At 51.2% G+C, this 21,813-nt stretch overlaps 1 protein-coding gene across 6 annotated transcripts in view; it reads left to right on the top strand.

The window, feature by feature from the left end:
• The window catches only part of XPO7 (exportin 7), a 96,190-nt gene that overhangs the window by 63,010 nt on the left and 11,367 nt on the right, over positions 1–21,813 (top strand). For 3 of the 6 annotated variants that reach the window (XM_070047332.1, XM_070047333.1, XM_002722420.5), the window contains exons 5-19: positions 347–412; positions 3,220–3,324; positions 4,905–5,070; positions 5,859–5,932; positions 7,380–7,499; positions 8,977–9,123; positions 10,802–10,974; positions 12,534–12,727; positions 13,144–13,249; positions 15,726–15,861; positions 16,338–16,411; positions 17,507–17,587; positions 18,340–18,403; positions 18,975–19,083; positions 20,271–20,377. In XM_070047332.1, the coding sequence (XP_069903433.1) occupies positions 347–412; positions 3,220–3,324; positions 4,905–5,070; positions 5,859–5,932; positions 7,380–7,499; positions 8,977–9,123; positions 10,802–10,974; positions 12,534–12,727; positions 13,144–13,249; positions 15,726–15,861; positions 16,338–16,411; positions 17,507–17,587; positions 18,340–18,403; positions 18,975–19,083; positions 20,271–20,377 (1,722 nt within the window). Of the gene's footprint in view, positions 1–346; positions 440–3,219; positions 3,325–4,904; positions 5,071–5,858; positions 5,933–7,379; positions 7,500–8,976; positions 9,124–10,801; positions 10,975–12,533; positions 12,728–13,143; positions 13,250–15,725; positions 15,862–16,337; positions 16,412–17,506; positions 17,588–18,339; positions 18,404–18,974; positions 19,084–20,270; positions 20,378–21,813 lie in introns of all 6 variants that reach the window. The other 3 variants (XM_070047331.1, XM_051836770.2, XM_017338325.3) reach the window with 1 other exon arrangement.

The following is a 21,813-nucleotide window of genomic DNA, read 5'->3' as shown; positions in this document are numbered from 1 at the left end:
TGCCTTTTTCTTATTCTTATACAGTTTCTTTGTAAGCTGGGTTACTCATTCATCACTTACCTTAGAACTGATCTGCAGTTTATCTTTTTACGATATGTAGGCTCTGATGCTTAGGGGAATTTTTGAAATACGAAAGTTTGAATTGTTCAGTGAAGGCAGATTTAACAGTGTTCCTTTATGGCAGTTAGCTTTTATATCCTGTGAAGCAACAGCTTTATAATTCCTTGCTGCCTTGTCTAGGCAGCTTTATTGGTGACACAGGAATCTGCCATTCAAGCGTATGTGTGCATTTCAGATGCCAAGTCAAATACCCATACCAGTTCTCTGCCCTACATTTTATTACCAGGATAGTGTTGAGTACTGCATCATCGGCGTCACAATTTTATCTCAGCTAACCAATGAAATTAATCAAGTAAGTGCTACAGCCTTCCTCGTTGAAGTAAGTGACATATTTTTTCTTAGTATTGGTGTTTTCTGCTGTGTGTGGGATGACCTTGCTTGGCAGTTGTGTGCTTTTGCGGTAAGTGTCAATGCCCTTTTGAAACAAACGAGCTCCATGGGTTTTCCTCTGTAGGTACAACCTACCTGACTGTCCTGGTCTGTCTTTCTCTTCAGGGTGTTTGGTAGCTTTCGTGTTTGTTTTAGATGAGAGCAGTGCTCATTAGTCAGAACGACTGTGAAATACTGTCTTGCTGATGGAGAGTGCATCCGAAAACGAGATCAAATGAACCAGTGTCATTTGTGTGTCGTCTAGCCCTGTGTATATTAATGAGTTCTAGAACCATTTAAAAATCCATCGTCCTGTGCTGCTGTTAAAAAATGGTGTCAGTAATCTCTGCAGAGTGCAAGAGATGTTCTGCTGTAGATACCAGTCAATTTCGTGGCTGATCTTTGCTGTCACAGAGTACTACAGAGGAAACACCGCTGGCTTCCCCGCCCCCTGCTGGCTGTTACATTTTTCAGTGATTTACTTTTGTATCTAGCTAAAATTCTGCTAATTATTGAACAGGCCAGTACTAATACTAGTGGCAGCATCCCACCCTTGTCAGCACATTAACGCCGTGAGAAGTGCTGTGGCTGCTGTCTCAGCTACGCAGACATTTTCTGAACTGTGGGACGTGTTGACTCTGAGTGGGCAGTCCTGGCTTGCAGGCTGTGTTCCGAACCCCCTGTAGTTTCCGCTGTGATCAGTAGTCCCCAAAGCAGTGACGCTAACACGGCAGCGGCGTTGCTGCGTGGCAGCCCTGTTCTGAGCGCGGCACGTACGTGAACTGATTTTGTTCTCACAGCCCGCTGTGATGTGGGTACCGTGGTTGTCCCTTTGTCTGGGAAAGGAAACTGAGGCATTTAAAGGTTACATAAGCTTGCCACCTGAGGTATCACAGAGGGCAAGCAGAGGTGTCCTGCTGCGGAGTCTGCAGTGTTAACAGCTGGCGTCCTGTGTGACCACTGTCACCTTTGTCATGGAGGCAAGCGCTGACCAAGCACGGGCGGTGTGGGCTTACAGTCTCTGCCTCACAAAAGACATCTGTGTCTTCCTTAAGAAAATGATGCAGATCTGTCTTAATTACCTACCATGTAATTATCCACCGTATTATGTTCAGTGTAACAGATTATTCAGGTATATAGTACATTGTATAATCTAGCAGAAGCTTTATTAACAGGATGTGGTGTAAGTGCTGTGTAGTCCAGCAGAACCTTCGTGTGGTAACAGTGACACTGAGGCTGGAGTTGAGGGACTCTTTTTGGACCTCTAAATAACTTTAACGCACCATTGCATTTTTGGTTGTCAGATGTCAATATGAGTATATTTCTGTCACCATTCCTCTCTGAACTTAGAAATAAAATCAAGGAAGACCTTTTTCGACAGAAATCTGGCTGTGTTACTTGTGAGTGTGGATAGAGCAAAATGAGCCCCCTTGTGAATAAGCCAGTCCATCAGTAGAAGAGATGGATGCTGTCAACAGGTGGTTAGATCAGAAACACCCTTAGTAACCTTGGGATTCTTTGATGCCACTTATTGAGTGCCTACTGTGTACATTAGAGGCATACCAAAGTAGTAAACGATTTAGTCCTTAACCGCAGTCCAGGAGTGAGAGACCAGTCCAGCCAGTTAAAGTGAGTTCTCGCCGCGGAGGTACAGCCTGTAGCTCATTTACCTGAAGCTCATGGCTGTTAGCTGATGACTGTTTTTGTAAATGCTGCAGTAGCTTCAACCCTGGATGGCTTGTTTGCCAAAACTGAAGCCTTACTACTTGCTGTTTCTAAGGCTAAGCCTCAGTGTGACATGACACTCATTGTTAGCAGTGTCTGGCAGTAATTACATAATTACCATTAAGAAGTTGTACCTCGGAGAGGAGAGAGGAAACAGCCCGTCTCCTGTCTTCCTGATGTGAGCCACAGAGGAGGGATGCGCTGCTTACCTGTGAGCAGTGGACCTGCTCTGCGTCTCTCGTCAGATTCACTTTAGCAATAACTCTGCTGTTCTTTTAGATTTGTTTATTTATTTGAAGGAGTTACAGAGAAGGAGAGAGAGAGGTCTTCCATCCACTCATTCACTCTCCAAATGGCAGCAATGGCTGGGGCTGAGCCAGGCTGAAGCCAGGGGCCAGGAGATTCTTCCGGGTTTCCCACATGAATGCAGGGGCCCAAGCACTTGGGCCATCTTACTCTGCTTTCCCAGGTGCATTAGCAGGGAACTGGATCAGAATTGGAGCAGCTGAAACTCAAACAGCATCCACATGAGATGCCAGCGCTGCAGACGGGGGCTTAACCTTTTGTGCCACAGCACCGGCCTTAGTAACTGAGATCTGAAAATGTGTTTTGTGGGGCTGGTGCTGTAGCATAGAAAGTTAAGCCTCTGCCTGCAGTGCCGGCATCCCATATGGGCACTGGTTTGAGTCTCAGCTGCTCCACTTCCAGTCCAGCTCCCTGTTCCTACGTGGAGATCCAGAAGAAGCTCCTGGCTCCTGGCTCCTGGCTCCAGCCATCGTGGCCATTTGAGGAGTGAACCAGCACTTGCAAACTCCTCTCTCTGTCTCCCCCTCTCTCTGTAACTCCGCCTCTCAAATAAGTAAATTTTTTTAAATGTATTTTGTACTTGTGTTTTTTTATTGGAAATCTTCAGTTTATTTGAAGTCTACATGAAAAGTTATTTTTATTTATTTTTTTATGGCAATTAATTCCAAAACTTGCATTGATTTATTATTTTCTCCTCAGGCAGACACCACCCATCCTCTAACCAAGCACAGGAAAATAGCCTCTTCTTTCCGGGACTCATCATTGTTTGATATCTTCACACTCTCCTGCAATTTACTGAAACAGGTGAGCTTGCGGGCCAGGGCACGCGGCCGTCACGCTGGGAGGACGAGTGAGAACTTGCTGGGTGTCAGTTCCTAGCTGACCACTAAGAGTTGCTGGGGGACGGTGCCAGTTTGGGCACCGAAGCTAGAGACACGGTTGTGTTTTCCCTGTGTCGGATCTGTCCCCTAGGTGAAGAGCCATAAGTGAACCCTCATCCCATGCTCCCGTCTTGAAGGAACATACTTTGCCATGAAGTTTGGGTTTTGTTGTTTGGGGTTTTTATAGCCACATAAAATCTTCTGGATGGGGTGACAGCGTGTTGACTTTATGGTGTTTGGCTTCTTGGCTCTGAGAGCGGCTCAGACTGCACTGTCACGTACAAAAGTGGGCTCACCCCCACCCCTGCTGAGTTAACAGCAGCCAGGAGACAGGCAGCATCTGTAAGGAAAAGTGGAGTTTGAGTTTTTACCATCCATTTAGATTTAATAACCTAAAGGGGTAGACAGTGTCACATAAGGAAATTACCTGTTTTGAAGTGGAAAGCTAGTGTTTCTGTTTGTTTATTGATAAGAGTTGAAGTGAGAAAGAACTGCCACCCGATGGTCCCCCGTGTTCCTGACCGGAGTTGGGTGTGTCGTCCCCTTGGGACGCTGACTGCCATTAGCCTCTGGCCTGGCCTTCTGGCATTTTGTGTTTCCCCATTTTCCATTATTCCCCAATTTCAGGGTTTAAGATTTACTTATTTCAAAGAGTTAAGAGAGAAGTAGAAAGAGAGAGGGGAATCTTCCATGCACTCCCCAAATGGCCACAGTGGCCGGAGCTGAGCCAATCTGGAGCCAGGAGCTTCTTCCAGGTCTCCCATGCAGGTGCAGGGGCCCAAGGACTTGGTTCATCCTCCACTGCCTTCCCAGGCCACAGCAGAGAGCTGGAAGACATTCCTCAGGTTAGGCAGGCTGCCTGGCAACAGCTCTTATACCCACTAGGGGAAAGCTTTTGAGAAAACCAAAGGTGATATTATCAACAGGCAATTAGCAAGCCAGTGTCTGAGCTCTGAGGCCGCGCTGGTGTGGCCTTGGGGTCTCAGCGTCCCAGTAGCTGCGGGCCAGTGTTCAGTGATTGTGTCAGGCACACTGCAGTTGTGTTAAGAGACCATGCCACGGTGACTAAGTTTTAGTTGTGGTTTGAGAGGTTTTGGATGCTGGTGGTGATGGCAGCACTAATAGCAGGAAAGAAGGAAGTAGAGCAGCGTATAAACCTTCTCAAAACGCCCTCCAGAATGTAGTCATCACCCTGTCCAGAAATCACCGGACCTCACGGGCGAGTGAAGTAGCCACACCCTGCGTGATTCCTGGTTGCCTGTGGCCACTCTGGCTGCAGCAGGGCAAGAGTACATGGTAGAAGGAGGCGGTCTGTACGTACCAGCTCCATGGCGGGATGGCCAGTGAGGAGCCTGGTGTTTTAGTAGCAGTCAGGTGACAGAATGTAGCATGTTGGCAGGGAGGACTTTGGTTTTCCAGCTTAGCCGCCTTCTTGGGAGTCTGGGAGCAAGCTGGGAAAAGAGGAGTGATTGCTTGGGGCTCATTCTGTGGTCGTTTTTGCAGGCTTCGGGGAAGAATCTCAACTTGAATGATGAGAGTCAGCATGGCCTGCTCATGCAGCTGCTCAAGCTCACTCACAGCTGCCTGAACTTTGACTTCATCGGCACGTCCACGGACGAGTCCTCAGACGACCTGTGCACGGTGCAGATCCCCACCAGCTGGAGATCAGGTGGGGCGCTGGTCCCCACGAGGGTCACTGCCGGGGGGCGCTAGAGGCTGTGGGAGGACCCTAATGACGGAGGAGTCCCCGGTGTGTATTTACCATCTTGCTTTAATTGCCTAGAGACTTTTGTTACCTATTTATTTAGGGTAAACAAAATCAAACAGAAGAACTTGTGCTTCTGTCTAAAGATAAAAATGTAAAATTCCTGGGATGGAAAGAGCTATTGGACTGTCTTAAGTTCCCAGAAAATTGAAAGAATGTTTCTTAGAGCAGCTAATACTAGTACATACTTTTTAAAAAAGAAACGGCGGCCGGCGCCGCGGCTGACTAGGCTAGTCCTCCGCCTAGCGGCGCCGGCACACCGGGTTCTAGTCCCGGTTGGGGCGCCGGATTCTGTCCCGGTTGCCCCTCTTCCAGGCCAGCCCTCTGCTGTGGCCAGGGAGTGCAGTGGAGGATGGCCCAGGTGCTTGGGCCCTGCACCCCATGGGAGACCAGGAAAAGCACCTGGCTCCTGGCTCCTGCCATCGGATCAGCGCGGCGGCCATTGGAGGGTGAACCAACGGCAAAAGGAAGACCTTTTCTCTCTGTCTCTCTCACTGTCCACTCTGCCTGTCAAAAAAAAAAAAGGAAAACAAAAAGCCTCTGTTGCTGTGTCACTCTCCAAGGAAGTAAACATTCTGAAAGGCGGAGTATCGCAGGGCTTGCTGCTAGTGTGTCCCCTGTCAGGAGGGTGCCGGCCCGCTCGCTGGCTACAATGAGCTGGCTACAATGAAGTCTTGTTGGTGTCGTTTCAGCATTCTTGGATTCGTCGACCCTGCAGCTGTTTTTTGACCTGTATCATTCCATCCCTCCTTCATTTTCACCTCTGGTGAGTCAGGACCCCATTTCCAGTGCCAGTCTGTTTCTAGAAAGTAGCAGTGTCGAACGAACCGGTTCGTTTGCTGTGCAAAACCATGGCAGGAAAGCCTGGGAACACTGGGCTGTCACTAGCTGTGTGCCGGTCAGCGTGTCGCCTCAGGTGCTGGCAGTAGAGCCTGGAAGGTGTCTGGATGGGTCCTGCCTGCTGGCAGTCACTGTGGGTGGCCAATTCTTCTGGTGTCCTCTTGTATCTGGTGTCCTCTTGTGTCTTCATGCCTGACCCCAGGTCACTGCAGGCTGGAGAGCAGTGCTTCCGTCACCTGATTGTCTGATTGAGCCTTTAAGACTGTCCTGAGAAGGTTGTTGGAAAGCCCTCAGGCGCACATTACAGCGTGACAGATGGAAACCCCAATGGGAGGTTGATTTGCATACTTGCCCTTTGAAATCTCCCAGGAATAGTGTAGTTCTCCCTTAATGCCATCACTGACCTCAAAGAATTGAAATTCATGCAGGCTGTAAAATGCTTTTGGTGCGTATTTCAGATATTCAACAAGACACAGTGAAGTAGCGGGTGTTTCTGCAGCTGACTACTTTCCTGTCATTTGCTTTAGCAGAAACGTGAATTCAGTGCGTGTGTATCATTAAGGTGACTGCAGGTGAAGAGCGCATAGTCAAGAGGAGTGAAGACTGAGTGGGCCGTTTGTAAGGATGTGGGCAGAAGTAGGGGAACCCAGCAAAGGCTGTGGTGCCCATCCCCTGGGCCCACAGGGTGAGCCTCCAGGGACTAGAGCAGGAAACTCGGAGGAGAGCTGGAGCTGAGCCTCAGGGAAAGGCTGCCCCTCCCACCGCCTGGCTGATATGAGCAGAGAGGGGCAGCCTCGTTTCACAGTGGGTGAAGCCAGCCCAGAGCCAGGGGAGAAGGGGCCGCACAGGAAGCAGAGCAGGGTGGGGGAGGATGGCAGACAGATCTGGAGGGGCGGCAGAGAATGTGGGTGTCTGGAAGAATGGGAAGGTGGAAGCTGGCTTCCAGGCCACAGGTCTGACTTGGTTCTCTCATGATAGCACTATGTAGGGAGCCTAATGAGCCCAAAAGCCTTAATAAAACAGGGCGGGGGTGGGGAACAGGCTTGAAGCTTTGTTTTAAATTGTAAATTAATGGATATTTTCAAGCCTTAAGTATATAGCTTAGCAAGAATCAGGAGCAGGCATTTGACCTAGTGCTTAAGATACCATTTGGGACTCCCACATCCTGTGTCAGAGTAATACCCACGAGAATTTTCCAAACTGAATTTGACTAGTTGCTGTTATCAACTTGGATCTAATGCTCTTCTTTGTTTCCTTTAATAAAGCTGCTTCAGACATCCTGAAGAATATGATAGGAGGGGAAGATCTGGTTCAGAAATAGCCACGCCATCCTCACCCCCTCATCCCGTGTTTGTGTTGTGCCCTGATTCCAGGTATTATCCTGCTTAGTGCAGATCGCCTCAGTCAGAAGGTCCCTGTTTAACAACGCAGAGAGGGCCAAGTTTCTCTCTCATCTTGTCGATGGTGTTAAGCGAATACTGGAAAATCCACAGGTAAGCTTTTTTTGAGAATTTGTGTATGTATAGGATTGGTGTGTGCCTAGGATGACAGAAGGCATCCACCCAGAAGCTGCACGTAGCAGAGATTCCAAACAAGTACTTCTGTGTTTGGAGAGTTTGTGGGAACCTGTGTGTGTAGGCCTATTCTGCGAGCATTTGCCCGAAAGAGGGGCTTGAGTTCTCCAGCTTCAGAGTCGGTGTGCTGTGGGAAAACATCACGCTGACGCGGGAAGTCAGGAACAAAGTTGGCCTTTTTCTCCAAGAAACAAAACTAAACTCAGGGAAATTTTCTTTTGTCTTCATTAAATTTTTTGAGGTTTACTACTCACCTAAGTGTGTGGGGCTGCATTGAAGTGGGAAGGGACATTCCTTTTTCAAATTTTCATTCCAAACTCAGTTGCCCTTTTTGCTTTTTTTTTTCAGTCCCCAAAATTCAGCCACTTCCTTCTGTTTTTGAGGTATCACTCCTCTGATGATAGAAAAAAATCTCAAAAGCAGTTTTTAAATACACTCAGTTCTGTCCCTCCTTTTTAAATAAAGATTTTTATTTATTTTTATTTGAAAGAGAGAGCTTCCATCTGCTGATTCACTCCCCAAATGCTTACAATAGCCAGGGATGGGCCAGGCCAAACCTGGAACCTGGAACTCAGTCCAGGTCGCCCACATAGGTGGTAGGGACCTAAGCACTTGTCATCATCTGCTGCCTCCCAGGTGCACATTAGCAGGAAGCCAGACTAGGGACTCAAACTGTGTGGAATATAGGTGTCCCGAGTGGCATCAGACTCCTGCACCAAGTGCCCACTCGTGCTCTCCTTTACTCATTCAGTAAACTATAGAGCCGCTACTCTGTGCCAGGGGCCTGTGGCGCCAGGTGCCACTAGAGGAAGACACAGGGAGACACACACTGGTGTGATGTGTTAGCAAATCAGTGCTTCACGTAAGTGCACAGTAAAATAACACACCGAGAGAGCATGAGTGTGTTACAGTCGTGATGGCATAACGGACGTACAGGAGACTTGGACGCAGCTCTGCCGCTGTAGTGTCAGTGTGCAATTGTGCTTGGTGATCGGCTCCACACAGGGGAGGGGAAAGTTCATTCCGTTTCCTTTGATGGATGAGAAGCAAGCGAGCAAGCCAGTCATGTCTTAGGTGGTGCCCCTTTCTGCTGTCAATCACCCGTGCAACCTCAAGCAAGGAGCGGGCCCCTCCTGGGCTTTCCGACTCCTTCGGCCAGGGCTGATGATCCCCTCACAGGGTGGGTGTTAGGAGCAGGTGAGACAGGACATGAAACCGTCCCATCTGTAAAATTGCTTCGAAATACTACACGGCTGTGTCATTCAGAATCATGGTCTTCCACACAGAAGCAAAAAAGCAGAGTTCTCCCTTGCTGGCGCCACCTCAAGTTTATGTCGCTCTTGGAAATATGTTGAATCACATTTTGTATTTTATTTTCCTCATGTGCTGTTGGCAGAGTTTGTCAGACCCAAACAATTACCATGAGTTTTGCAGACTGCTGGCCCGTTTGAAGAGTAACTATCAGCTGGGAGAGTTGGTGAAGGTGGAGAACTACCCCGAGGTCATCCGGCTGATAGCCAACTTCACCGTGACCAGCCTGCAGGTGTGTGTCGGCCTCGGGGCGCTTTGCTTGCTCCCGGCTCCAGTTCATAAGAAGATACTTCTTCTCAGCAAGGGTGACTGTATGTGAGATAAGCCTAGGGAGTCGTTGTTATATCTTTCCATAAATCTGCACTTAGGAAAGTGCAGTGGTGTGGCTAGAACATGGGAACTAAAAGGATAATATGCAGATTTAAGGCAGAGAGAATTTCCTCGGCATCACCCTGAAAAAGGCAGGGCTGGAGTGGGGGACGAGAGGGGAGTTAGAGCGCGTTCGCGCCTGCCCCTTGGTCATGTGGTATGGGACAGGGGTCTTACTCTCTGACTTGCATCAGAATCCTCCGCAGCGCCACGGGAAATACATGATCCCTGGTCCACTGGTGCGGGGTGGAGCCTTGGCGGCTGTAGGTCTGACAAGTTGCCCAGGCAGTATTCATGCACAGTAATTTTTATTTAAAGGTTTTTATTTGTTTGAGAGTTAGAGTTACAGAGAGAGGGAGAGACAGAGAGAAAGGTCTTCTATCCACGGTTCACTCTCCAAATGGCTGTAATGGCTGGAGCCGGCTGTAATCAGCTGAGCCGATCTGAAGTTAGGAGCCAGGAGCTTCTTCTGGGTCTCTCACACGGGTGCAGGGCCCCAAGGACTTGGGCCATCCTCTACTGCTCTGCCAGGCCATAGCAGAGAGCGAGATCAGAAGATGAGCAGCTAGGACTCGAACCAGTGCCCGTATGGGAGCCAGCACTGCAGGCAGAGGAGTAACACTGCGCCACAGGGCCGGCCCTCAGTGATGTTGGCGAGCCACTGTGCCCGCCGTTCCTGTGGTAAGGTTACGCAAGCAGCATAGAGCTGCTCTTCCCGATGGAGACTTCGTCTCCAGAGTACCACTAAAAGTAGAGACCTTAAACTACTTGCCGTACGTGGAACAAAGTCCATCAAGGTTTACCCCCCTCCCTTTTTTTGAAGTATTTATTTTTTTGAAAGACAGAGGTAAGAGAAAGGGACAGAGATAGATGGTCCATCCACTGGTTCACTCCCTAAAAGGCTACAGCAGCCATGGCTGGGTCAAGCCAGAGCCACAAAGCTGGAGCTTCTTCCAGGTCTCCCATGTTGGTGCAGGGACCCAAGGGCTTGGCCTATCTTCCGCTGCCTTTCTAGGTGCATTATCAGGGAACTGGATCAGAAGCAGCTAGGACTCAAACTAGCACCCATATGGAATGCGGCATTACAGGCAGCGGCTTATCAACCTGCTGCACCACAATGCCTGCTCCATCTTTTTTTTTTTTTTTTTTTTTTAATTTATTTATTTATTTGAAAGAGTTACTGGGGGGGGAGGGTCTTCCATCTGCTGGTTCACTCCTCAGTTGGCCACAACGGCCGGAGCTGTGCCTATCTGAAGCCAGGAGCTTCTTCCTGGTCTCCCATGTGGGTGCAGGGGCCCAAGGCCTTGGGCCATCTTCTACTGCTTTCCCAGGCCACAGCAGAGAGCTGGATCGAAAGTGGAGCAGCCAGGTCTTAAACGGGATGCTGGCACTACAGGCGGCGGCTTTACCTGTTACACCACAGTGCCGGCCCCGCCCTCCATCATCTTTTTCAAATAAAGCCTCTACCCTTTGTATTGGGACATAGGACTAATGTGTACAGAAATAAAAAGTGTGCCTTTTGCTCTTTTGGTTTCCTTTAGCACTGGGAATTTGCCCCAAATAGTGTACACTATCTGCTAAGCCTGTGGCAGCGGCTGGCAGCCTCTGTGCCGTACGTCAAAGCCACAGAGCCCCACATGCTGGAAACGTACACCCCCGAGGTCACCAAAGCCTACATCACATCCCGCCTGGAGAGCGTGCACATCATTCTGAGGTGAGGCGCCACTGACGGTCTCACGGTCTGCTGTCCGACACCCGGTTGGCTAGGAGAGGGCTTGTCGTGAGTTGTAGCGGCGCTCACACTGTTACTGGCTCATTGGCTTTGACAGCAGAGTAGCACTCAAGAGTATAACGTCTGAAAGAATCCTTCCTCTTTAGCATCCTGTTTGTGTCTCCCTCTTTGGCATCCATACCAGTGTCTTTGACTGCCAAGTGTACCTGTGTACTGTTTGTCCTTACCACTGATTTTCTTTAGACATGGAAAACCCTACAGCATACAGTGAAGAACTGTATATGAGTTCTAGGTGCCAGCGTGAACTCCTAAAGAAACAAATGGATGGGCAGGATTAGACAGATTAGACAATCTGGTTACCAGCTTTGATTCTAGTACTTATAGAAGACATAGCAGTTCTCAGCAGCTGGTCTCTGACTGATTGCATCACAGTAACTCCATTTCTTTCTACCTTGCCTGTTACCTGGACCAGAAACCTGTAGCTAAAGCAATGTCAGGCCTTTCAGAAAAGACCTGTGCAAAATTAGGCTAATTTTGGTTAAAGTCAGATGCTCAGTTCACTGTGTCAGGCGCATTTCATCTGTTACATGTTAAAACCTTAATTGTGATCTGAGTCACTCAGAAACAGTATTCATGAAGGTCCCTGGACAGCCTTGTCCTCTCAGTGGGGTGCACTGGGGAGGGGCTCAGAGAGTGAGCAGGTTTCTCAGTTCCCTCGTTTGTAAAATACAAGTAGCAGACCTATCCAATAAGGTCCGTAGAACGACTGAATTCTGTGAGTGGATGGCGTGTAGTACATGGCGAGCACACCGCAGTGAGCTGCTGTATGCTGGGGTGCTGTTGGCGCTGGCGTTGTCACACTTGGTGACTGCAGAGAGAGCTCATCACAGGACGTGGTAAAACCCAGGCACCAGCCCACAAGGCAGGAGCTGCTGCAGATCCCCAGTGCCTCACCTGAGCCTTGAAACCTGAAGTGTGAGAACAGTTTCCCCGTCGGCTTGGCACCAGAATTCACTCGATGGCAGAGCTTAACATAAGCCATTATTAGATCATTTACTGACTTTTTTCAAAAATTCGACTTAGTAGTACTTCATGGTAGTCATCATTGTGCTACAGGAATGTTGAACTTGGTGTGGCACAGAAAGCATTGAGGTTTTTACATTATGTGGTAGAGCATCATACTGCCTCCCCAAATCTGAGGATGTCTGGACCCTAGAGCACATCGACCGCAGTGGCCTCACATTAGGGCTGTGCGCTGGCAGACCTGGAGCATACTGTAGTCAGGAACAAGCCAGGAGCTCGGAGAGAGATGCCTGGGCCTGCGAGGCCGAGGTAGACAGCAGGTGTTGGAGTGTGGGAAGGCCACTCTGCGGCCAGCTAGGACAGGAGAGCTCACGGTGTTTAAACATTCTCCCTGGGAGAAAGGCCGTGTTGACACGGGAGCCTCTGTCAGTAGAAGCAGCGCTGCCTTGGGAAGGCTACTGCACTAGGGAAGTCAGTGCCTGACTAAGGGAGCTGCCTCCTTCTTCCCTCGGGAGCAGAGATGGCTTGGAAGATCCCCTGGAGGACACAGGGCTGGTCCAGCAGCAGTTGGACCAGCTGTCCACCATCGGGCGCTGTGAGTACGAGAAGACGTGTGCACTCCTTGTGCAGCTGTTCGACCAGTCGGCCCAGTCCTACCAGGAGCTGCTGCAGAGCGCCAGTGCCAGCCCGATGGACATTGCAGTGCAGGAGGGTGAGTGTGCGGCGTTCAGGGAGCCCGGGACCCGGGAGGATGGGCCTCGGTACCCCTCCTCCCTGCCACGCCTCCTTCCCCGGGATTCTCGCACCTCAGTTACCTTCATATACACAAGACAATACTGGTGAGTGAGTACCAGCCGCAAGACACTAGGGGAGAGTACCAAACCTGTCTGCAGGGGTGTTGGTAGCCCTAAGGAAGTACTGCCCACCTACGGTAACCTGTCTGAGAGGAACGCTGACCACTGCTGAACTGCTCCCTTGGCGCCGCCTCAGCAGAGCAGAGTCCGCCGTCCTCCGAGGAGGGCAGCCCACGGCTCTCCCTTGTTCTGAGGACCGAGGACGGGCGGAGGGAGCAGCGTCTTCTCGGGCTGGCCCCGGAGCTGGCACTGAAGGCTTTCGCTCCCACTGCAGGAAGGCTGACGTGGCTGGTGTACATCATCGGGGCGGTGATTGGCGGCCGCGTGTCTTTTGCGAGTACTGATGAGCAGGATGCGATGGACGGCGAGCTTGTCTGTCGGTAAGTGCCTCCCGCCTCCCTGCACGTCTTCCGTCTGCTTCTCTGACCGCCTGCCCGTGGACGCTTTCCTCCCCGTTTACACAACGTAGCCCTGTGAGGCTGGGTGCCCATCGAAACAGAGGCCTGGCGGAGCCAACTTGGGGCTTTTCTAAGTGCAGTGAGAACTCTGCCTGAAGTCTTTACTGAGAAAACATTGGGTGTGTGAGTCCTCAAGGAGATGATGGATGCGGAAGTAGGAACACTAAAGTGGGGAGTGGCTGCTCCATATAAAGACAGTAGCCCGGCGGGTGGAATGCGGGCTGCTTTTGCCAGGCCAGGGTAAGTAAGAGGAAACCATGGCTCTTCTGAGGCAGCCAAACAGGAGACTGACAGTCCTGCAACCTTTCAAATTTCCTGCCCACCTCCAGGACTTCAGGTTATTTTGTGTCTGTAATTCTCTCATAAAGCATTTAAGTGAGCATTAAAGCTTGTTGAAAATTGTATTTCTCAATTGAAGAGAAGAAAAGTTAACATCATTACTGGTTTCTAAAAATGTACATAACATAAAAAGAATATTTTTTTGCATGCACAGTAAGTTGTCCCATGGAAAGTTTGTTGATTTTGAGGTTTGTTTATTTATTTGAAAGAATGAGGGGGAAAAAGAAAGAGATCTTCCATCCGCTGGGTCACTCCCTAAATGACTACAACAGCCAGGGCTGGGCATGGCGGAAGCGTGGAGCCCAGAATTCTGTGTGGACCTCCCATGTGAGTGACAGGGCCCAGGTATTTGGGCCATCTTCCACTGCTTTCCCAGCTGCATTAGCAGGGAGCTGACTGGATTGGAAGCAGAGCAGCCAGGACTGAAACCAGCACTCTAATGTGGGATGCCAGCATGGCAAGGCGGTTCCTTAACCTTGTGTCACAACACTGGCCCCAGTGTAGGGTTTTTAAAAATATCCTAACACGGGGTTTTCAAGGTTTTTTTGTTTGTTTTTGCTTTTTGATCTCAGGTTTTACTTTCTTAAAAAGCATGAAGACCTCAAAGAACATTTGATTTAAAAGTACTTATTGGGAGGGCAGTTAAGATGCTGGTTAAAATGCCACATCAGAATCCCTGGCTCCAGCTTCCTGCTAATGCAGACCCTGGGAGGCAGTGATTACGGCTTACATAGTTGAGATCTCACCTCCTGGTGGGCTCCCTAGCCCAAGGCCATTGCAAGCATTTGGGGAGTAAACCAGGAGCTTCTCAAATAAATAATTTTTTTAAAAATATCAGTCTGTTCACTTTAATGATAAATGCATACTATATTTTATGAAAAATACTATAAAGAATGAGAAGAGTGGCAGTGGTTGGCATATTTGCAAGTTTTAATGTCTGGCATGACGGAAGTCAGCTGGATTCTCAGCCCTGCTTCCGCATCCAGCCTGTTGTGACGTCACATGACCTGTAGCCTCTGGGAAGCTACCCCTATGTCGTGAGATAAGGCAGGTGAAAAGGGCCGAGAGTATCTCAGTGTCATGGTTACCTGACCTGGCAGAGGGCCACTAGCCTAAAGGCTTCTCCGCTTTCAGAGGGAGCCCAGTGTAACGTGATGCCGTGACTGCGCTGGTCTCTGGGTGTCTGAGTCCATGTTCTTCCTCTGCAAATCCCCGTCTGTGTCTTTCTATCTCCTTTTTGTTAATCACGCACCCATTTGCCCTCAGGAGGCTGGATCCCGACAAGCCTCTGTGGCCTTGTCTGACTGCCATATTTTGGAGACCTGTGCAAAGATTTCCTCAGAGTGGGATGTAGGCCCTTTCCGGCCTGCAGCCCGGGTGCTCCTGTGTGTGGCTCAGAACGCGCGTTCAGTGCGGACAGTGTCTGCTAGTCAGGTTCTCAGCGTGGGTGTTCCAGCGCAGATTGAGCCCCACTCATTCACGACATGGCAGTTTGCTGCCTCTGCTCACACGAGCGGGATGTCCGATGCCTCACTCGCCGTAGCATTGTTCTCAGTCATTCGGCACTCACTCAGGTGCCCTCCAGTGTGCTCTCTTCAGGGGAGAGGGCTGCAGGACAAAGGGGTGCAGTCACAGGTCTCCTGCCTGTGGACGCCATCCTGTATGTGCCAGCATTCCTTTCATGGCTCTGTGAGAACACTGACCCAGCACTGCTGGCCTCGTGCCGTCTCCATCATTTAAATAGATGCACTGGGACCCGGGAAACTGCTCTGCCCAGGTCCCATAGACGTCTCAGGAAGACCATTACGCTGCCTGCCAGCATTTGCCGCTGTTCTTAGGCTGCTGGTGTGTTCCCCAGTCTGCTGTGTCAGTGGGTAAACTTCCCCTCCACTCTTCAACGGTGGTTCCTGTGGGGCAGAAATGGGGAAGCGTGCTCCCTCCCCAGAGCGTAGGGCCTGCACAGAATGCCCGTCAGGGGTGTAGACGGCGAGGGAGCTCCGGGGTCTGGAGTGACTAGGATATCCCGCTGCTGCGAGAATCATTGCTCCTCTTCCCCTAGGGTGCTGCAGCTGATGAACCTCACAGACTCTCGCCTGGCTCAGGCGGGTAACGAGAAGCTAGAATTGGCCATGCTGAGCTTTTTTGAACAGTTTCGTAAGATCTACATTGGGGACCAGGTGCAGAAATCCTCCAAGGTAACACACTCACAGTCGACTCCGTTGCGTTCTCCCTTGCTTGTGGAATAGCTGATGGAGGGAAGCCGTTGGTAGCAGTTCAGACACAGCCTGCAGATCCGAGGTGGAGGGATGGTCTGAATGTTTCCTCTCAGTCTGTAGAATTCTAGGAAGCTCATCAAAGGATTGGGCCCCTTTCTCTAGTGCTCCATGTGCTTATCAAATGGCAGTCGTAACGTCTGCTGCCCCCCTACGTCGGCAGTGGATCACTGTTCAGAACAGCAAAGGTTGTGGCAGCATTTCTGTCACTTCAGGGTCGCAGAGAGCTCAGCACCCCTGCCTCACGTGGCGATACTGAGCTCGCCCCGTCAGCGCGGCCTCCCCAGGATGTGGTCCGTGTGCTTCCTGCCTATTTACCCTCGAGTGTGGACAGAAGAGAGTGAAGGGGTGCGTGCTGACCGTGTTTCCTGGTTCTGTCTCCCTTCCCTCGACGCCAGCTGTACCGCCGACTCTCCGAGGTTCTGGGCTTGAGTGACGAGACGATGGTCCTCAGCGTCTTCATAGGGAAGATGTAAGTGCTGCGGCCGCCAGCAGGCGCCCCTCGCGGTCCTGTCACAGCCTCAGTGTGAGCTTGGCATTGTGCTGCCAGTGCCTCGGGACTCCAGCACTGATGGTTTGCGTCCGAACATTGTGCATTTGAGTGTGTGACAAGCTGTGCTTAGAGACATGGCCCGGCCCCAGAGCATTCCAGGCTTGCCCAGGCAAGGGTTCACTCTGCTCTCGCAGAAGCTCCTCTTCAGCCCCTGGAGTCGGTGCAGCCGTGTCGCGGCACTCACAGACAGCCCTCCCTTCTGAGCGATCGGTGCTCTGCCGCGCCGCCGGGGCTGCCAGCGCGGCCGTCCGCTTCTGGCGTCCCCTGGGAGCAGAGCCCCACTGTAAATGGGCCTCGGAGCGTCTCGAGTCGCCAGTGCAGTGCTGTTGTTTGAACTGTTTTCAAAGGTGGCGCTCCTATTTGGCTGCCCCCGCCTTTTTTTGTTTATTTTTTAAGTTGTGCCCTTTATTAACTTTTCCCACTTCTTAGGAAGCTCGGTTCACCAAAGCACACACTAGGAGCCAACTGCATTACCCAGGGCTGTGTGCAATGTGACATTTTGCGTTCTCCAGCCATCCTAGCCCTAAACACTCATGTCGGTGAGCTGGTTGATCATTTCAGAGGAGAAAGCCGAGGGGGTCTAAAGGACTCTGCGAGCTTAGAATCCAGAGCAAGGGCTACAAGACCTCTGCAGCTGACGGTGGATGGTGCAGGTGCAGAATCGCATACGTCTGCATGTTGTCACTGCCGCAGGAATCTCTTACCCTTGCTGCAGAAATCTGCCCTGGAGTGCCCCAGAATTCCAAGGGCCTGGGTATGGGCCAGTGTAGCTTTGGAACCAAGTAGTGAAGATAATCTGAAGGATAATTTTTCTAGTCCACCAAATGTAAGTATGGAGATTTTATGCCCTTTTTTCTTTTTTTTTTTCTTTTCTTTTTTTTTGTGGTCGTGATGTCTGTGACTTGGTGATGCAGATGTGTGGTGACTTTTGATGGATGACTTTCTTCTTCCAGTCCCCGAGGAAGGCAGGCAAATCAAAAGTGGCTCTTGCTCTCTTCTCTCTGTGTCCCCCAGCATCACCAACTTGAAGTACTGGGGCCGCTGTGAACCCATCACCTCCAAGACCCTGCAGCTGCTCAACGACCTCTCCATTGGATATCCTTTGCTCAGCCAGCGCCTGTGCACAGTGGGCAGTGCGTGCAGCCAGAAGTCACGGCCTCCTGTGGCCTCTCACTCATTCAGCTGCGGGCTCCGGCATCTTCTGTATTCCTTGGAATCAAAGGCAGTACCCACGGTGCAGTGTAGAAGTAACCTAGACTCCAGAATGAGCCAGCGCACAACCTAATCGTCAACTACAGCTTTATCCTTGGATGATCATAAGGCCCAGAAACACCCCGTGGGCCTTTCCCGTAGGTGCGCCCTCGGCGTGGCGGCACAGCCCCTCTGGGGGTGTCCTGTCAGCAGGCTCTGTGACAGACGCCTGCCTAAGAGTGCGTGCTCCAGGAGAGCTTGCTACACAGGGCTTTGCAAGAGAAGGCCAGCGCGTGAGATCGCTTGGCTTTCACTGTACAGAACTACTGCTCTGCAGGTCGGTGACAGGTTTGTTATCCTTGGTGAAGCCTTGGGCAGTGCAGGAGAACCTGACTCCCTGGCGAGGAACGCCACTCTGGGATGTGGTGGCTCTTCAGGGAGACTGCTGGAGCTTACCTGTTCTCTCCAGACAGGAGTTTGGAATAGGTGTTCTCTTCTGGGTCAGTTACATATTGCTTAGGTGAGAACACATCTTTTCTGTTTGGCGAGGGATGTAGAAAAGCCAGGCGTCTGAGTCGCTGCGTGCATCCTGCGACGTTTCCGCCTGCCGGGTTCTCAGGGCGCGCCCCTTTCCTTGACTCCTCCGTGGTCCTCACGTACAGTAGCGTCAGGAAGCTGGTGAAGCTCAGCGCCGTGCAGTTCATGCTGAACAATCACACGGTGAGCGCCCACGCCCCCCCCACGGCCGCCCGCCCACACTGCTCCACATGGGGCGCTTGGGGGGAGTCCCACGGTGAGCGCCCGCGCCGCCCCGCCCACACTGCTCCACACAGGGCGCTTGGGGGGAGTCACACGGTGAGCGCCCACACCCCCTCCACGGCTGCCCCGCCCACACTGCTCCACACGGGGTGCGTGGGGGGAGTCCCACGGTGAGCGCCCGCGCCCCCTCCACGGCCGCCCCGCCCACACTGCTCCACACGGGGTGCGTGGGGGGAGTCCCACGGTGAGCACCCACGCCCCCTCCACAGCCGCCCCACCCACACTGCTCCACACGGGGTGCGTGGGGGGAGTCCCGCGTGCCGCTGGGGACCCAGAGGGCTGAGTTAGGCTGAGGTCACGGGTACTGTGCACACCTCAGCGATCATCTAAACACAGAAACTCTGCCCTCAGGTCCTTAAGGAATAACCACGTAGCCATGTGTGTGAAAGAGCTCCGGAATTCTCAAATCTCTGGCTTACCTTCTGCCTCTAACCTGTGGCGGTGGTGTTTGTTTTTTTTTTCCCCCCAACAGAGCGAGCACTTTTCATTTTTGGGAATTAACAACCAATCCAACCTGACAGACATGCGGTGTCGGACTACCTTCTACACAGCACTCGGGCGTCTCCTCATGGTGGATTTAGGTACTGCAGTAAATCCTAAGGCTTACGAAGTCCTCTGGCACTGTTCTACGTTGTTAGTTGAGGACAGAAAGCCAGATGTGGGAAGTCTTTCCGTTTCAGCAGGAGCCAAGCCATCTGAAACAGCAGTCAGACAGCACCAAGCACCCATCATGCCCTTACGGTCCCTGTAACTGGCCAAGAGTAACAGTACCCTGCAGGCTTCTGTCTGACAGCGCTAGCTGTAGCATGAATGTTCTCCTCATTTCCTTTCCTGGAAAATGAAGAGAATTGCACAGTAAGCTTCTTACCTGTGTTTTGTTGGCCAGATAGCTCCCATCATCCCACACTTGTTTTTAAGATTTATTTGAAAGGCAGAATTACCAAAAGGGAGGGGAGAGAGAGAGGTCTTCCATCCACTGGGTCACTCTCCAAATGGCCACAATGTTCAGAGCTGGGCCAGTCCAAAGCCAGGAGCCTGGTGCTTCCTCTGGGTCTCCCATGTGGGTGCAGGGGCCCAAGCACTTGGGCCATCCTCTGCTGCTTTCCCAGGTGTGTTAGCAGGGAACTGGATTGGAAGTGGAGCAGCTAGGACTTGAACCAGCTCCCATATGGGATGTCAGTGTTTCAGGCAGTGGCTTAACGCTTTCTGCCACGATGCTGATCCTGCAAACTTGCTTTTAAGACAGCCAACAAAATTTTTATCATCCAATCTCTAACACACATGAACCAGGAACTCAGTCACCTCTGTGGCTCAGGTGGTCGTGAGAGCAGTATGTGGTTAGCTAATCACTAAAGTTCGAAGATGTCATTGGCATTTTGAGCTATTTAAGTTTAAAATGACATTCTAAAACCTTCCGAGGCTGGGAGAGATGACGAGGGACAATGCTCACGACTGTAAAGTCCCCACAAGCAGCTCTTTGGAGTGTGAGTCTCACCTGGTCGTCACTTCATAGAAAACAAACGAACCACATAGCACTTCATACACTTGGGAGTCTGGTCCACTTGGGACACCCCTTGACTAGCTGATTTCTGCTGTGTTCTGGTTTAACAGTTGCTTGTGTGTGCACATGTTATTTCCCATGCACTACTGTAGCCTGTTGGGTTAGTAAAGGGACCCCGTTCAGTTTCCCTGGGTCTCCCAGCTCTCCCGTGCGCCCACAGTGGTGAGTAGCTGGTGTGCGGCCACACCCGGCTTGTGTCCCTTGCAGGAGAGGACGAAGATCAGTACGAGCAGTTCATGCTGCCACTCACAGCGGCGTTCGAGGCTGTGGCCCAGATGTTCAGCGCTAACAGTTTCAACGAGCAGGAAGCGAAGGTGAGGCCTCGCCCGGGAGCTGTGCGCCCCTGCTGGGGCCCGGGCTTGCCCGCACTGCGCAGAGCAGGAGCCGGCCCTGCTTCAGCTTCTGCCTGGAGCCTGGGGCTTCCGGGAGCTCAGTTGAAGAACAGCAGAGGTCTATAAATGCTTCTTTACATTACAGTTCTGAGCAGTTCTCAGGGGTTTTTTCTAAGTTTTCAAGTGTGTCAGCATAGAGTTACTGTAGTTTTCTTGCTGTCCTTTTCATCTCTGTTGTGTCTTAATTACTTGCCCTGTCCATCTTCAGTACTGGACTCCTGCTTCACTCTTTCTAGATCAGTCCTCCCGAAGCTGATCCATTTTATTAGTCTGTAAGAAGTCACTGCATTTTGTTGGCACTTTTTTCTTTTTTTGCCTGCATTTTATCTGTTTTCTGTTTCATCCATTTTTACTCTTCATTGTTTGTGTGTATTTTTTTTCTTGGAGTTATCTGTGGTTCTAGTTTGCAACCCCCTTCTTCTTGCCTAATATAATCATTTAAAATTACCCAAAAAATTGGTGTATATTAGTCCACGTATTTAAGAGCTTTTTAATGTAAAAAATTGTAAAATTTGCCATCCTAGTCATTTTTATATAGTTTAGAAGATAAAGTTTAGTTTAGTAGTGGTTAGTACTTCCACACTGTGAAACAGAACCCACAAGTCTTAGTATATAGTATTCACTGTCGTTTGGGTCTTCGTAGCTTCTGGTTTCCATTAAGGTTCTTGCCTTTGCCACACGGTCCCGTGGAAGGCTTTTGCATTTCCCTGCACAGGGCCTGTTCAGGTGCTGTAGTGGTTTCCTGACTGCTGGCCTCCTGTCGTCCTCCTGCGCTCACACCTGTCCTGAGCCGCCTCTGCCGCAGAGGGGCGGCCCCAGGGTGTCGGAGCTGGTGAGCACCGAGCCTCGCCCTGGAGCCACCACACGGTCAGGGACGTAGCTAGGAAAGAGGCGGGCTGCACCCCACTCCCAGATTCCCCTTTCTCATGCCTGGAAGGCCTCTTGGGTTTTTGTCTGCAGCTCAGCAGGGCAGTCCGAGAGCAGCACCACTTTGCCCGGCTCTGCTCCTTGCCAGTTTTGCACCACTCATGACGTTTCCGTCCACACTGGACCCCTTCCATGACAGCTTATTCCCCGTAGCCTAGGTGTGTAGCAGCTGTACCGCGTGGGTGTGTCCACACCGCGGCGAAGGCACCTGCCGAGTCACGTCTCAGTTCACCTTCCCCTCACTGAGCAGCGCGTGACCATGCGTCGGTTTGGGGTTCGGGGTTCGAGGCAGTCACATTCCGGGCTGTGTGAACATGGAACGCACTGGGGACTGAAGCCAGAGCCCCCGTCAGTAGACAGAGGTCCTTGAGAGCTGTCTGATCACCAGCGCCATTCCCAGCACAGCAGTCCCATGCAGCCAAGTGCAGTCA

This window comes from Oryctolagus cuniculus, chromosome 8, assembly GCF_964237555.1.
Source record: "Oryctolagus cuniculus chromosome 8, mOryCun1.1, whole genome shotgun sequence".
Taxonomy (NCBI): domain Eukaryota; kingdom Metazoa; phylum Chordata; class Mammalia; order Lagomorpha; family Leporidae; genus Oryctolagus; species Oryctolagus cuniculus.
The sequence above is the reverse complement of the archived record's forward strand: the minus strand, read 5'-3'. Positions and strand labels throughout refer to the sequence as shown.